This window comes from Arachis hypogaea, chromosome 12 (assembly GCF_003086295.3).
Source record: "Arachis hypogaea cultivar Tifrunner chromosome 12, arahy.Tifrunner.gnm2.J5K5, whole genome shotgun sequence".
In the NCBI taxonomy this organism is placed as follows: Eukaryota; Viridiplantae; Streptophyta; class Magnoliopsida; order Fabales; family Fabaceae; genus Arachis; species Arachis hypogaea.
In genome coordinates, this window is record NC_092047.1 from 12169580 (window position 1) to 12185179 (window position 15600).

Below are 15600 nucleotides of genomic sequence, written 5' to 3' on the forward strand. Positions count from 1 at the left end.
TACTTGAGTTAGACAAAAATAAATGAAAATAAAAAATATTAAAAATATAATATAAAATTATGAACTAACTTTATAATCATGATATATTTAAATGCATCTAGTAAGAAGATGTGCTAAATTTGAATTTACTTATAAAAAATTTTACCAATTAGTATGAGAGATTAAAAAATAAAAGCTATGCGAGTCTTATGTAGTATATATAAATAGACCAAATAGCATAATAATAAAACTGTAAAATTTTTAACATGTATAAATTATAGAATATCAATATTTGTAAATAAATTTTTTTTATACTTATTATTATTATTATAATATTTTAAATATATATTTATTGTATTTAATTAGTACTTTATGTTTCAACTGAATAATAATAATAAATAAGATTTTTTTTTTTACTTTTTAAAAATCTTTTACTAAAAATAATTAGTTGATTTTTATCTTTTGTTAAGTTGTTAAGTTGCTGATGTATAATATTATTAACAAGAAAAAATAATTTAAATTTATTATAAAAAATTTGATATGAACTTATAAATGGATAAATTTTAGTTTGAGAACCTACAGCACTCTTTTTTTTATATATGCAGAGAAATAATATTCATTCTCATACATATTGTCGGTATATTGTCGGTAAATGATTGACGATGACACTCCTAAAATATATAATATTGTTATTGTATAGTAATAGTAATAGTAATAGTAATAGTAATAGTAATAGTAATAGTAATAGTAATAGTTAATTCTATTTAATTTATGTCATATATAAAGAATACAAAAGAGTTCTTTATAGTCAAAATGAATCAAATCAAATAATATAGTTAATTCTATTTAATTTAATCAAATTCGAACTAATAATAAAGAAATTATTATTTTTTATTAACACTTTTAGTTATTAATCTAATTTTTTTAATCTAATAATAATTTAATAATATATTTTTAGTCTATATTTTTAAATATTATTGATTAATTGTTGGCCAAAAATAATAAATTTTATTGATCTTCTAATATTATTTTAATAAAATTAACATTTAAATATTTACTAACAAATTCAACTTTTCTGACTTTTCATTTAGCTAAAACAAAATTTCCGTTACACTCTTAAACATTAAAAAAAATATAGAATAAGTGATCTCATTTTCGATAATTGGTGAACATTTGACTTTCAAAAAAAATAATGTCATGTTTTAGAAGATCCTGAAGCCTAATTCTATTGCTCATAAGCCGCTCTGAATCTCGTGCTTCCTTTGTTACAATGTCTTTTGAGTAAAACTGTAAAAGAACGAAAGGGCTTTTAGTTCTCCTTCCTTTGCTGCATATATAGTTATCTCTTCATCCATTCACATTCATATTCCTTATTTACCTTTTTATATACACCCATGCACCTTCACATGAATTTCTATACCGCTTCATTCAATCACCCATTTTTAATGCAATACAAGTATTTATCATAGTTGCTAATTTTGTTTAGCTTTCTATATTGTATGTCAACCAAAAGCAGGATGCCATTTTTCCAAACTTGAAGACCGTCAAGCTGAGTAACATGAAGAGATTGTGTAAGATATGGAATTCTGATGAAACTCCTGAAATTTCCTTTGGCAAACTGAATACTCTGATCATTGATAAGTGTGATGAATTGGTCAATGTAATTCCTCATAATATGGCCCAAAGATTGTCTAGTTTAAGTTGCTTGAGGGTTACCAACTGCGCGTCAATCAAAGTTATATTTGAGGAAGCTGATGATGATGATAAAAAACAAGATGCTATGCATAACATCAAGTTGCAAGATATTCATTTAGAAACACTCCCAAAACTGGAAAATGTATTCAAATGGAAGAAAGAAGTAAAATGGAGTGATCTCAAATTGCAAAAGATATGGGTGGATGATTGTGGAAGGTTGGAAAACATATTTTCAGTTTCTGTAGTCAAGAATGTTGAAATAAAGATTGAAAGCCTTGAAAGCTTTGTGGTATCAGATTGCTACCAATTGAGGGAAATAGTCGGCAAGAGAAAAGATGCTGTCATCAACTCAAGTAGTCCTATTCAATTTGAGTTTCCTAAATTGACTACTGTTAAGTTTTTTGGATTATCAAAATTCAAGAGTTTCTATTCATCAGGAGCTTATGAATTACGTTGTCCAACATTAAAGGACCTATCTATTAAAAGTTGTGACTTGTTGGAACTATTTGAAGAAACCTCATCACATGCAGAAATAAAGAATGTTCTTTTTCCAGAAAATTCTAAAACTGGAAAAGTTAAAGTAAAAGTAAAGGAGGTAATACTAGCAAGTCTTTTAATTCTGCATAAATTCGAGCTTGCTAGTAGTAAAATGGAAGAAAGTTTATGGCATAAGAAAAATTAAACAAATAAATTAAAATAGAACCGTCAATAGCAATGTTGTATATAAATATATTTTCACATATTTAGATTCTACTATATATATTTTATTGATTTTAATTATTTATTTTATATAGGTAATCAATAATAAGTTAAAATCAATGCACATTGAATCACGATATCTCGTCGGGTCATCAATGGACTATGACTACAGAAGGGATAGCTTAGAAGAGCTTCAGTTGTCTCGACTGAACAATTCTGATATTATATATTCTTTCCTTCATTGCAATCCTAACCTCAAGAGCTTACGCTTGGATGATTGTGACTTTGAAGAGTTGAAGTCTGGTGGAACAAGAAGGCCCGTTATTGGGGTAGTGCCAAAGTTGAAAAGCTTGACATTAACAAACATGTGTTATCTTGAGAAAATTTGCTTTGAACAAGATGCAGTTCTTCAAAAGATAGAGTCGTTGGTTATAAACAATTGTTTAAGTTTGCACACTATAGCACCTTCGTCTGTGTCTCTCGCTCACTTGACAATTCTAGAAGTGGTTGACTGTGAGGAGTTAAAATATGTGATGTCACCATCAACTGCCAAAAGCTTGGGTCAACTCAAAACCATGAAGGTAATCAATTGTAAAAATCTAGAGGAAATTGTTTCAGAGAAAACACAAGAAGAAGAGGATTCTGAATCTGTAGAGGAAGAGGAAACACAAGAAGGACAGGAAGAAAAAGAAAATGTAGGCACGGAGATTCCCATCATTTTCAAACAATTGACAACTCTTGAGCTTGTGTCATTGAAAAGCCTTAATAGTTTCTGCAGCTCCGAGAATTGTGCCTTTAAATTCCCATCACTGGAGAATTTTATTGTGAGTGCATGCCCCAACATGAAAAATTTCTCTAAAAAGAAAGTCGAGTGTGGGCCAAATTTGCAAAAAATATATTATGTGCATGACAAAGAGAAAAAGAGATGGTGCTGGCTCGAAGACAATATAGGATCTACAATAAGATACATATTTGACAATATGGTAAGTCTTTTATGAAATTTCATTTTCTTTTTGGTTAGTGGTTTCCTTTCATTTCCTCATTTACTTAATAATTAAGACATATACATTATTTTATTTTATTTATTATGTAACTTATTTCATTTATTCGAACATGGCTTTCCTTGAATTATTTGGACAAGACCTTTCTAATTAACATTTTTATTTTCGCAGTTTATTATTAAATAAAAATATTCGAATAATGTAACAAGTATACTTCAAATTTTTTTTTTTTTAGTTCTACTAAATTTTTTCAGTTACATTTCTCGTTAGTAGTTGGTTGCACTTATATCTCTAGCTATTTGACTTAAGCTAATGGAAAAAGATTTTGATAATATATTAAATTATATATAGTCATGCATTTGGTTTGCATGAAATAAATTATAATTGTGATAACTAATTTTGCATTATTCACAGAATTTTTTTGAAGGCATGAATGAGTTGGATTTGGATTTTGATAAAGATCTTCTAAAACCAATCTGGCTAAGTAAAGAAGGTTCCCGAAAAGATTGGTTTTCCGGTTTAAAATCTCTGACGCTATATCACTGTGATGCATCTAATACGCATGTAATTCCGTCAAATGTCCTCTGTTGTTTGAAGATCTTACAAGAACTTCAAGTACGGGAATGCAAGTGCATAGAAAGCATTTTTGAGATGGATGACACTAAGAGCTGGGAATCATCATTCCAACTGAAGAAGCTAAGTTTAACGGATCTACCAAGTCTGAAGAGTGTGTGGCAACATGACAAACGAGAAATCCTTCTAGGCTTTCAAAATCTGCAGCAGGTCATTATCGAAGATTGTGATAAATTGACAAGTGTGTTTCCTACAGTCTTGGCCAGAGATCTTAAAAAGCTCGAGGAACTCCATGTAAGCGATTGCTCTGAGTTGCAAGAACTTGTTGAAGACGTGGAAGGATCAGAAACGTTTAAGTTTCCTCGTTTAACCACACTGAAACTATCAAAGTTGCCACAACTAAGTGACTTTAAGTCTGGAAGATTGACTCTGGAGTGCCCCGAGTTAAAGCAGCTGCAGCTGTTTCCGAAGCAACAACAAAAATATCCCGAGGTAATAATCAAGTGCATGTGGTATATATACATTTTTTCTTCTCTTACATATTTTGTTTCTTATCATTTGTATTGCCTTAATTCATTAATAGGGCGGTATTTCCAAGGTGGAGAAGTTGTGGCTCGATCCAAGTCACACTTGGGCGAAGAAGTTTATGAATCAAGGTGGCTTTCATCACTATTTAAATGAACTTTACCTTTGGTACTTTGGAGAGAACTCTACTTCACCATTTGAGATACTTGCTGATCACAAGATGCTTCCCAAATTAGAGATTATTGATTTATATGGGAACAAATGCAAAACCATGAATATTCCCAAAGAAGTGGGTGAGAGGATGCTTGACTTGAAAGAATTGAAGTTGTCCTCACTAGATGAGCTGAACTCCATTAGTGGGCTAGAGTACTTGTTAAAGCTGCGGCTATTGGAGGTTTATGAATGTCCAAAATTGACAACAGTATTAGTACTACATTCATGCTCCAATCTGAAAGAATTGCATATAAAGCACTGTGATGGATTGGAATGTTTATTGACATCCTCAGCAGCAAAAATGCTAATACACCTTGAGGAGTTGAAAGTTGAATACTGTATGTCATTGAAAGAAATAGTGGGAAAAGAAGAAGAAAGTGGGACGGAAGACATTATTGAATTTAAGCGCCTACACAGGATAACTCTTAAATATTTGGAAAGGCTGGAATGCTTTTATTCAGGGAATGCCACACTGAATTTGCCCTCTTTAATTCGAGTGGACATAGTACGGTGCCCCAAGATGAAAATTTTTTCTCAAACAGAAATAAATGTGAAACCACCATTATTTCAAGTATTTTACTCCTCTTATGAAGTTGAAAGATTGTTCCTCGATGATCTAAATGTAGCTGTTGCATGCCAGTTTCTACAACAGGTAAAAACTTTTGAATTTATTTTCATCAAAATTTCTTTTTTTTTTTTTCTAATTCAAATTTTGTTTTCTTTCCAAGTCTAGCCAATAACCATTGATCTCTTACAATAATGGGGCCATTGCTTCGATAATAATAATAATAATAATAGTAGTAGTAGTAGTAGTAGTAGTAGTAGTAGTATGACTTTGAATATATATTACTACAGCGCATAACTAGATCCTTGAGTTCATGACGTATTTAACATATAGGACTTCCTCATATATATAACTTTTTAAAAAAAAACTCATGCGTATGGTTTTCTGTTTTAATCTGCAAGACAATCTTATACTATATAGTGATGTTAAACAATATAATGTCTTGCACTAATTTTCCATTTTCATTATGTATTTAAGATGACGGGACCGTATTATATATATGGAGAAAATTATTACTTGGCGCCAATAAAAAATACAAGTACGTATGGCTATTTCTCAATGCATGTTAAATATAAATTAATTAAAAAATTTAGCACATATAAATAAATGATAGGTCAAAAATAAATTATGTTTTCTCTGAATAACGACTTTCAAACTAATTTTAATATTTCACTTTGGTTATGTAAAATATAAAAAGGCGCATACAAGACTAGTGAAATGGGTGAGGTAGGTGACATCAAAAGAAAATTATTAATAAAATAAAAATTTTAAATATAAATAAAAAGAGAAACATGAGGAAATGAGGATAGTAAGGAAAAGGTTGAGGTGTGAAATTACCAAAAAAAAAAAGGAGCTAAGTGGCATGAAAAGAAAATTTTCAACCAAATTTAAGATTTACTAAAATTTTTTGTTTAGTGAATGAAATAAAAACAATAACAAGATAAATTTATATAAAAATAAAAAATATTTGATATTTTTGTGATACGCCATTAAATAAATTTTCCAATAAAATTTAGTATTTATAAAAATATATTGTGAGAAAGATTTAGAAATAAAGAATAATATATAATATTTTGTATATTCAATTATTTAAGAGTAATTTTATTTAATAATATAATTTTAAATGTTGTTAAGATTTATTTTCATAGTAATGTGCATTCTTTTTTTTTTTTGTTGAAATTATTGTAAAACAAAGAGATTATTACATTATAGTATATAAGTGTATATACGCACTCCATTGTTACTTTATTATTAATTACTTTAACTTTAACTTTTTCTTTTTATTTTGTTTCATACTACTTTTCGTTCTCATTTTTCTATCCTAATATATAACTAAATTCTTCATTAATAAGTTCATTTAGAATTACTCATCAACTACTGTCTTTCTTTTTTTGCTAGTTAAATGTTATTTAGTAATTTTTTTAGATTGATTTTACGTTTCTTAATAACCTGACATTTAGGCAAACTAAGAGGTAAAAAAGGATAAGTGAAGCATATTTTTGAAAACAAAAATACTATTAATACATAAGAATTCAGTGATATGTAAACAAAAATATAACTGTTACTAATTAACTTTTTATATAAATTTTTTTAAGGGATAAGTACTATTTTGATCCTAACGTTTAATATCAGAATCGAAATCGTTCTCAACCTAATTTTTTATTTAGAATCATCCTTAATATTTTTTTCCGTATTAAAATCGTCCTTTTAATTTTTTACGAACAAAAATACCCTCCATCAGCAGTAGCAACTTACCACCACCACCACCACCACCTCCCTTACTCCACTACCATCACCTCCTTTACTTCCATTAAATACTAATAATCAGATTCAAGAACACCAACAATAACACATTATTCAAATTCAGAAACAACAACATCAAATTCAACAACAAAATCAATCAAAAAAATAATAAATCAAATCAGAATCGGAAGCAGAATCAAAAGCAGAAACAAAGCAGAAGCAAAAACAGACATAAACGCAGAAGCAGAAGAAGAAGCATATGCATCCGACAGCCCGGTAGCCATCTCAAGCGACAGCGGCGACCAGACTCGTGCGATGGAGACTGGATAGATCGGCGGTGGTAGGAACCCAACTCAGCCTCGCCTCTCTCTCTCTCCTTCACGTGCCGCCCTCCTTGCGTCGGGCTCCCCTGCTTCCTGGCTATTAAACCACTCTTCCACCTTGGCCCATGACAACAATAAAGACGTCTCACGGCCCACAAATTCAGCCCAACAGAATACACAAATTAAATTATAATTTAGTCTTTATCTTATCTTATAGTTATCTTTATCTTTATCTCTATCTTATCTTTATCTACTTTTATCTTTCATAGGCCAATACTCTATATATACTTAGTTTTACCTTCATAGTTTACAATTCAATCAATCAACAATCAATAAAATTTCTTCATCTTTTTCTTTCACAATTCTTTTATTTTCCTATTCTTTCACAATTTTATTACTGGCGACGCACTCCACGGCGGCAGAAGCATGCACGAACAGCGGCGACGTCTTCTCCTCTGTTCGCGGTTCTGGCGGCGGCTTGTGGACGGACTGGCGACGATGCAGGTGTCTATCCCCCTCAGGTAGAGTCTACGTCTCCAGGAATGTTATCTTTTGTGAACATGAGTTTCTCTATCCAACCTTCTTCCTCAACCAAGCACAACCCAACCATACACAACACTCAAACACTACACCTCCAGCTACTTACACCTTTCACCCTCCTTGCTTAAACATGCATGATACACCTCCCACTAATTCCAATACTATGTCTTTATCATTACTTTCTATATCTGTTGAGGTCACTAATATTGTTGAAACAAGAATTGACAATATTGAAAATGCAAATTTCGTTGAAATTGTTCCATTGCAGGTTGTGATTGGGCCAAATATGTAGCCTTCCAATGCTGCACCTTGACCCTCATTTTTTCAACTCCACAACCCTGCCCTTGCTTCGACTGCTGCCCAGAACAGGCACCACAAGCAAACCGAGAGCAAAAATGAAATTTTCAAGCCTAAAGTGCTCATTGTAGTAGTGAATTTGGCATCAAGCTCTATCAATACCTTACCAAAATCAATTGCTGAGGCGCTTGCAACTCTACCATGGAGAGAGGCCATGGAGGAGAAATACCCATCGTTGATCAAGAACTATACTTGGCAGCTAGTTGATCCTCCTTTGCACTCTGAGCCCATAGGGTCCAGCTGGGTTTTCAGGATAAACAAAAATCCTGATGGCACAATCCAAAAGTACAAGGCAAGGTTTGTGGCCAAGGGTTTTCACCAACGCCAAGGGTTTGACTATGATCAGATCTTCAATGCCGTGGTATGGCCTGCAACAGTTTGAGTCATGCTCAGTGTGGCTCTTGCAAAAGGATGGAAGATTCATCAGTTTGACTTTAATAATGCATTCCTCAATGGGAATCTTCATGAAACTGTTTATATACAGCAGCTAGAAGGGTTCAAGGCCCCAAACTCTCTTCAAGTCTGTATAAGCTTCAAAGGTCCCTCTATGGACTCAAACAAGCCCCTAAATCCTGGTTCACGATACTCAACTCTGCACTTCGAAAATTTGGCTTCACAAGCACTCAATCAGATGTCTCCTTATTCACAAAGTTTACCTCCTCTTCGGCTACATACATCCTAGTGTATGTCGATGACATCCTTGTAACTGGTGACTCTACTGAAATTAAGACACTCATGACTCAACTTTACAGCACCTTTTCCTTAAAAGAGTTGGGTGAAATGAACTACTTCTTTGGTATTGAGGTTGTAAAAATTCCTAATGGCACAGTGACTCTCAAGCAAACAAAGTACATTAAGGATCTTTTAAGAAGAGCTGAAATGACCCATGCAAAGCCTGTACCTACCCCCATGACCTCCTCCCTAAAATTGTCTATCTTTGGAGATGGCTCATTCAGCAATCCCACTTTGTTTAAATCCATAGTGGGTGGTCTGCAGTATGCCACAATCACAAGGCCCAAAATTTCCTTCTCAATGAATAAGGTAGCCCAGTTCCTTCATAACCCTCTTGAGTCCTACTAGAAGGCAATAAAAAGAATTCTCAAGTATTTGGTAGACACTACACAATATGGTCTCAGGTTCAACAAATTTACAAGCTTCAGAATCTATGGCTTTTGCGACTCTGATTGGGCCAGTGACATTGATGATCGCAAGTCAACTAATGGATATGGCATCTATCTTGGCTCCAACATGGTTTCCTGGGCTAGCAGAAAGCAAACAACAGCATCAAAGAGCAGTACTAAAGTTGAATTTAGGGAGATCGCAGATACAGTGATTGAAATTGTCTGGCTTCAAAACCTTCTCAGTGAAATCAGAATTTCATGCTCAACCAAGCCTGTGGTGTACTGCAATAATTAAAGTGTAGTCCTGCTCTCTGCCAACCCAACTTTGTACAACAAATCCAAGCACTTTGTCCTCAACCAATCCTTTGTTCGAGACTATGTAACCAGAAAAGAAATTTTTGTCCAGCATATCCCAGCTCATCAAGACTAATGGCCGACACCATAACTAAACTTCTCTCAGCCACAACCTTTCTTAAATTCAGGAGCCTGCCAAGAGTCTTTGATGTAGCATCATAGAATACCCTTGTTTTAAGGGAGCATGTTAGTGTAGTACATACAAGAATTCACTCTAGAAGCTTCTACAGTTGCTAGCAAGTAGTTGTGCCAGCTCAGCTGGAGTTAGTTACAGGAGTTAGTTATAGGAGTTAGTTACACCCTCAACTATCTATAATTCATGTTTTCACTATTATAATAAAGTATTTTTCTTCTTCTTCCATCCCTTTTCTCTGTAATCGCTACTTCATTATTAAGCTACTGATACCTTACAGCAAGCATATAAATGTTTAATTGTATATAGGTATCTCATAAAGAAATTAGCATATACATAATATTAACCATATATTATACGTGTAATTCAGATATAAATGTTTTATGGTCAGGCCAAAAGAAATATAATTAGTTAAAATAATTTTGACAAAATAATTAATGTGGGTAAATATAAAAGGTATAGGTAAACAATAAATTTTTCTTAAATTATTGAAAGCATCTTTTATTGAAGTAGTATTATTGTTTACAAGCATTATCTGATTTTAGAATGATAATAGGTTTCAATAGGTTTTTTTTTCTCAAAAAAGAAATATCGTCTACCTCTTTACATAGCAGTATTGTTTACAAGTTTTTTATCATTGATTCATGAAAATCCTTTTTATTATATCTACTTTCCTGACATTACGAAATTCAGGAACAAGTTGTTCTTGGAGATCACCCAGAGCTGAAAGATTTATGGCTTGGTAAAGTGCATATCCCAGCTGAGGCCTTCTTCTCTGGTTTCAATTTGGAACGTCTGGTGGTGGAAGGGTGTGATGAATTTTTTACAACCGCAATACTACCTTCTTATTTACTTTCATTCTTGAGTAGATTACAAGAGTTGGAAGTGCGGAGATGCAATTCTATTGAGGCCATATTTGAAGTCAAAGATATACCAACAGATATTGTTATTCCTTTGAAGAAATTGATTTTGGAGAAACTTCCAAATCTGAGCCACGTTTGGAACAAAGATTCTGAAGGAAAGCTCAATCTTCCAAAACTGGAGGAGGTTATTGTTGATGAATGTGCAAGCATAAAATCGGTGTTCCCAGAATCAGTTGACAAGGGTAACATACAAAGGTTAGAAGTGAAGAATTGTGAAGAATTAATCGAAATTGTCACAAAAGATGAAGCAGCAGACAATAAAGAAATAAATAATAAGGAGCATATAATGTTTCCTAAGCTAACTTCATTGACTCTAAACAATCTGCCAAATCTTACATACATTTATGCTGGAATGCGAATTCTAAATTGGCCCGAATTAATAGAATTGGATGTTTGTCATTGTAAATTGTTCAAGAAATTCCCAACAGATTCCGCTGTAAAGGTACGAAAGCTCCTACTTCAAAAGTATTCATAATATTTCTAGTCTGCTTAACTTTATATATAATATGCTTATTTCTCCATGGAATATGTAGTTTTGAGGAGACTTCATTTTATTTATCATAATAAGTAGCTCATTCATATTTTATTTCTTAATATATCTGTAGTGTACCGATCCAAACACTTTATATATTCGAATTCTTGTACACTCATAATGACCCAAATGCATGCAGTATCTAATGTGAGAAGCTTGCCACATATAAACATTGCATATGCATTATGCATATACTAATTTATATTTAATAACCTGTTATACATAATTTTAGATCATGTCTCCAAAAAATTCATTAAGATAGTTTAATTTTTTGTCAAAAAGGTGCTCCCAGGATTAAAAATATACATATAATATTGAGCTGATTTTAATTCTTTCATGATATCACTTTAAAAAAATATACTTCTATCTTTCTTTTGAAAATATGCTTATTGAAAAAAATTAACTCCATTCGTTTGTCTCCCTCGTATATTTTAAATATAGTGTCAATTAATATTTTTGAAATTATCTATAATAAATTATCATTTGGCAATGAGCTCAAAAGAGGTGACTTTTATTTTGAGTTTAGGATTGAATTAAAAGTATTTATAAATTTTAAATAGAAAGACAAAAAATAGTCAGTTAATCTTTTATTTAAAAAAAAAAACACTCAACTATGTCATACACTTTGTCATAATAATATTTTGAGAAATGTTAGAAAAGTATTTATAAATTTTAAATAGAAAGACAAAAAATAGTCAGTTAATCTTTTATTTAAAAAAAAACACTCAACTATGTCATACACTTTGTCATAATAATATTTTGAGAAATGTTAGGAGACCATCAAAATTTATTGTTTTTGGTCATCACTTAGCCATCAACTCAATTTTTTTAGTCTAGTAATCTAACAACATATTTTATCCCATACTTTTAAACATTGATGGCTAAGTAATTGCCAAAAGTAATAAATTTTGATGGTCCTCTAACATTCGTTTAATACTTTTGTGTAACTAAAAAAATGGTCAAATTCTTTATTAAATTCGTTATTTATTGTTGAACAAATTGATCTTTTTATTTAAAATATTTTTTAATTTGAATTCAATTGTCATGTGAAATCTTTTTTTTATTTATAACAAAAGCTATATTGATCGAGTAAAATCATCTTTTATGACAAACAATTGATATTATCTTCATCATCAAGAAGAGTAATTTCTTAACACATGTTTAACTTATAAGCTTCTGCATGCTTCATTTATTTTATTTTATTTGGAATACTTTACGCATTTTGCAACATTTAAAAAACAGAGAAGGTAAATTATGTTGTCATGTCATGATGATGGTGTGTTGTCCTTCTTACTAAGTTTGAATCCAATGGAGCAGGTTGTTACCCCTCACTTAGAGCGACTGTTAATAGACAAGGCAGGTGTGATGATGCTTGACAAAGAACTGCTTCATTTGGACCCCCAAAACATAAAATACCTGATATTGCAGGGCTTTAATGATATTCATGACTCAGATGCCGCATCTGCCTTTGATTTCTTTCCCAATATTCAGGTGCTTGGGGTAGCCGACAGTGCTTTCAAAGAGATATTTCCCTCAAAAATGCCTGAGATTATTCATTCACAGCTGCTTGTTCGAGCATTGGAACTGAGGAATCTGCACAAGCTTGAATCCATTGGGTTACAGCACACCTGGGTGGCCTCCTCTAATCTCACATGGCTGAAACTTGAGGGTTGTACATCTTTGAAGTATTTGTTCACTTTTTCAACCGCCAAATGTCTTGTTCAACTTGAAGAGTTGCACATATCCAACTGTGAAGCACTCGAAAGTTTAATGGTGGATTATCAACCACATGATGATGATCATGGTGTCATCATATTCAAAAATCTTCAGAAACTGTCTCTTAGCCAGATACCAAAACTTGAAAGCTTCTACAAAGGAAAGTCAATTTTGAATTTTCCATCTCTATGGATAGTCGAGGTTACTGAATGCAACAGATTGGAGTACATGTTCACATTCTCAATTGCCAAAAGCTTGAAAATTTTATATTTGATTAAGATTTCCAAATGTGAGTCATTGAAAACAGTAGTTTTGGCAACACAAGAGGCAAACAAACAACACGAAGATCTCACATTCCCAGACCTTGAAAATCTGACTCTTAGTGAATTGCCAAAACTTGAAAGTTTTTTCATCGGAAACTCATCAACTTTGAATTTCCCATCTCTAAAGAAAGTCGAGGTCACTGAATGCAACAAATTGGAGTATATGTTCACATTCTCAACTGCCAAAAACTTGCAAAATTTGTTTTATATGAAGATTTTCAAATGTGAGTCATTAAAAACAGTAATATTAGCAACACAGGAGGCAGACGAGCCACATGACCTCACATTCCAACACTTCTGGCAGCTGTATCTAGGCGAATTGCCAAAACTTGGAAGCTTTTTCACGGGAAAGTCAACTTTGAAATTCCAAACCTTCTACTTGAGCGTTGGGATCAGTCAATGCAAGATCATGAAAACTTTCTCACACGGTGACGTGGAAGCACCTAAATTATGGAAGGTGGAGATAGATGGAGTGATTTGTTCGAAAGATAATCTAAATGTTGCAGTCAGTCAACAATTTGAGAAACGAAGGAAACAGCATTGATGAGTTAATTAGTACAATCATAATTGAATATGTAAGTTATTTTCTATTTGCTTAATTTACATCTTTTTTTACTTTTCGTGTTATACACTGCACCAAAACAATGGGGGCAAGTTTTTGTTTTGGAATGTCATTTAATTTGCTTCCTTCATTGCTCATTTTATTATCCAATGTTTGTCCTTTGTGAGAATTTAATAAATTAAAGAACGGTTATAATTAATGTAACTTGAGTTAACTAGCTCTTGTATATAAATTCTTGCAGGAAATTTGTTGCTTGCTCAGAGAAGCTTATTTTCAATGTATTTGTTACCAGCAAAACTAGTAGTCTAATCAAGGAGCAACCGAAGGATGGTTGGTAAGGTTTTTATTTTTTATTTTTTATTTATTTATTTATTTATTTATTTTTGAGAAAATAATTAACATGATGCAGCTACATATTTCTTTTTGCTACAGAAAAGTTTTACTTTAATAAATTTGGGTAACATTGTAACAATCATTCAACTCAAATTATGAAGAGTTTGTCTTTTTCAACCTTGTATTTTTTTTAACTTCAACCAATATCTAACTGTCGATCGAAAATATTTAGTTTCAAAAAATACCGTACTCGAAATGTAATGGATTTCTATTTCAAGGAATGGAGGTTATATCAAGAAAGGTTTTGTTGAGAAATGAGAAGCAGGAGCCAATCAATGTACTCAGTCGAGGAATAAAGGTTATTTGAAGTTGATTTTTAGCAGTTACTGACGTGGTACAGAAAGAGCGGGAACGGTTACTCGAAGATTAACACACGTGAAAGTTACTCTTGAATTTGATTGGTTAAGCATGAGAGTTATTAGTGCCTTTTCAAAAAGTATCTTTGGTTCATATTTCAAGGATTCAGAATGAGATTGCTAATGAGTTGGTCCAAATCACATCGACATTGATATAGAGTATTCCCTAAAATTTTGGAAAAATTGGCAAAAATTCGTCAAATTTTGGTACCCATTGAAGAAAGAGATAATTGGAGAAAATCAATTGCTGAATATTTGAAAAATTCCAGTAATCAAGTGGATCGAAAAATTAAATTAAAAGCAATGAACTTCATATTGACGGCTGATGAATTGTACAAGAAAGGCATTAATGGTAGCCTTTCTAGGTATCTAAGTAAATTGGATAAAGACATTGTTCTTGGAGAAGTTCCCAGAGGTATATGTGGTGCTCATCAAGTTGGGATAAAAATGAAATAGGTACTTCGACGAAATCAAATATATTGGTCATCTATGATTAAAGATTGCATTGATTATGCAAAAGCATGCTAGAAGTGTCAGCGGCATGGAGTGATACAACAGATTCCACCTTCTGAGTTGCATTCAATTATTAAACTTTGGCCATTTCAAGGGTGGGATTTGGATTTGATTGGAATAATACATCCACCCTCCTCGAAGAATCATAAATTTATCCTAGTGGCAGTCGATTGTTTTACAAAGTGGATTGAGTTTGTTCCTTGAGTAGAGGCAAGTCAAACTGAAATTATTGATTTCATATAGGAATACATAATTCATCGATTTAGGATTTCTCGAACTTTGAGTACTGATCAAGGGACTATGTTTATAAGTCAACGCATTAGAAATTTTCCAGCCTTGAGGAACATTATTATGGTAACTTCGACTCCATATTATGCACAAGCGAATGGTCAAGTTGAGGCAGCAAATAAAATTTTGATTAACTTGATTAAAAAGCAAACTGGTCGCAAACCTCGAACTTG

The 15600-nt window shown here is 32.2% G+C and overlaps 2 protein-coding genes across 10 annotated transcripts in view; both read left to right on the forward strand.

Moving 5' to 3' along the window:
* The window catches only part of LOC112726869 (uncharacterized), a 31947-nt gene extending 23676 nt beyond the window's left edge, over nt 1–8271 (forward strand). For 4 of the 9 annotated variants that reach the window (XM_072208802.1, XM_025776405.2, XM_072208803.1 and 1 more), the window contains 5 exons: nt 1493–2269; nt 2469–3356; nt 3789–4439; nt 4531–5337; nt 7739–7999. In XM_072208802.1, coding sequence (XP_072064903.1) covers nt 1493–2269; nt 2469–3356; nt 3789–4439; nt 4531–5337; nt 7739–7984 — 3369 coding nt within the window. In that variant the 3' untranslated portion in view covers nt 7985–7999. Of the gene's footprint in view, nt 1–1492; nt 2270–2468; nt 3357–3788; nt 4440–4530; nt 5338–7738; nt 8000–8124 lie in introns of those variants that run through there. The other 5 variants (XM_072208805.1, XM_025776407.2, XM_072208806.1 and 2 more) reach the window with 3 other exon arrangements.
* A 96-nt stretch (nt 8272–8367) lies between these two features.
* LOC112726870 (uncharacterized) lies at nt 8368–14387 on the forward strand. The gene is made up of 6 exons (XM_025776408.3): nt 8368–8524; nt 8698–9208; nt 9350–9542; nt 10515–11186; nt 12594–13890; nt 14119–14387. The coding sequence occupies exons 1-5, from the start codon at nt 8368–8370 to the stop codon at nt 13857–13859; spliced, it is 2799 nt and encodes a 932-aa protein (XP_025632193.2). The 3' UTR covers nt 13860–13890; nt 14119–14387.
* Nucleotides 14388–15600: the final 1213 nt, after the last annotated feature.

Excerpts from the sequence above, each read along its gene's own strand:
- LOC112726870 (XM_025776408.3), top strand. The coding sequence starts at position 8,368 with ATGGAGGAGAAATACCCATCGTTGATCAAGAACTATACTTGGCAGCTA. Across the intron at positions 8,525-8,697 it reads GGCAAGGTTTGTGGCCAAGG|CAGCTAGAAGGGTTCAAGGC; the intron begins GTTTTCACCAAC and ends GTTTATATACAG. Across the intron at positions 9,209-9,349 it reads TCCATAGTGGGTGGTCTGCA|GTTCAACAAATTTACAAGCT; the intron begins GTATGCCACAAT and ends ATATGGTCTCAG.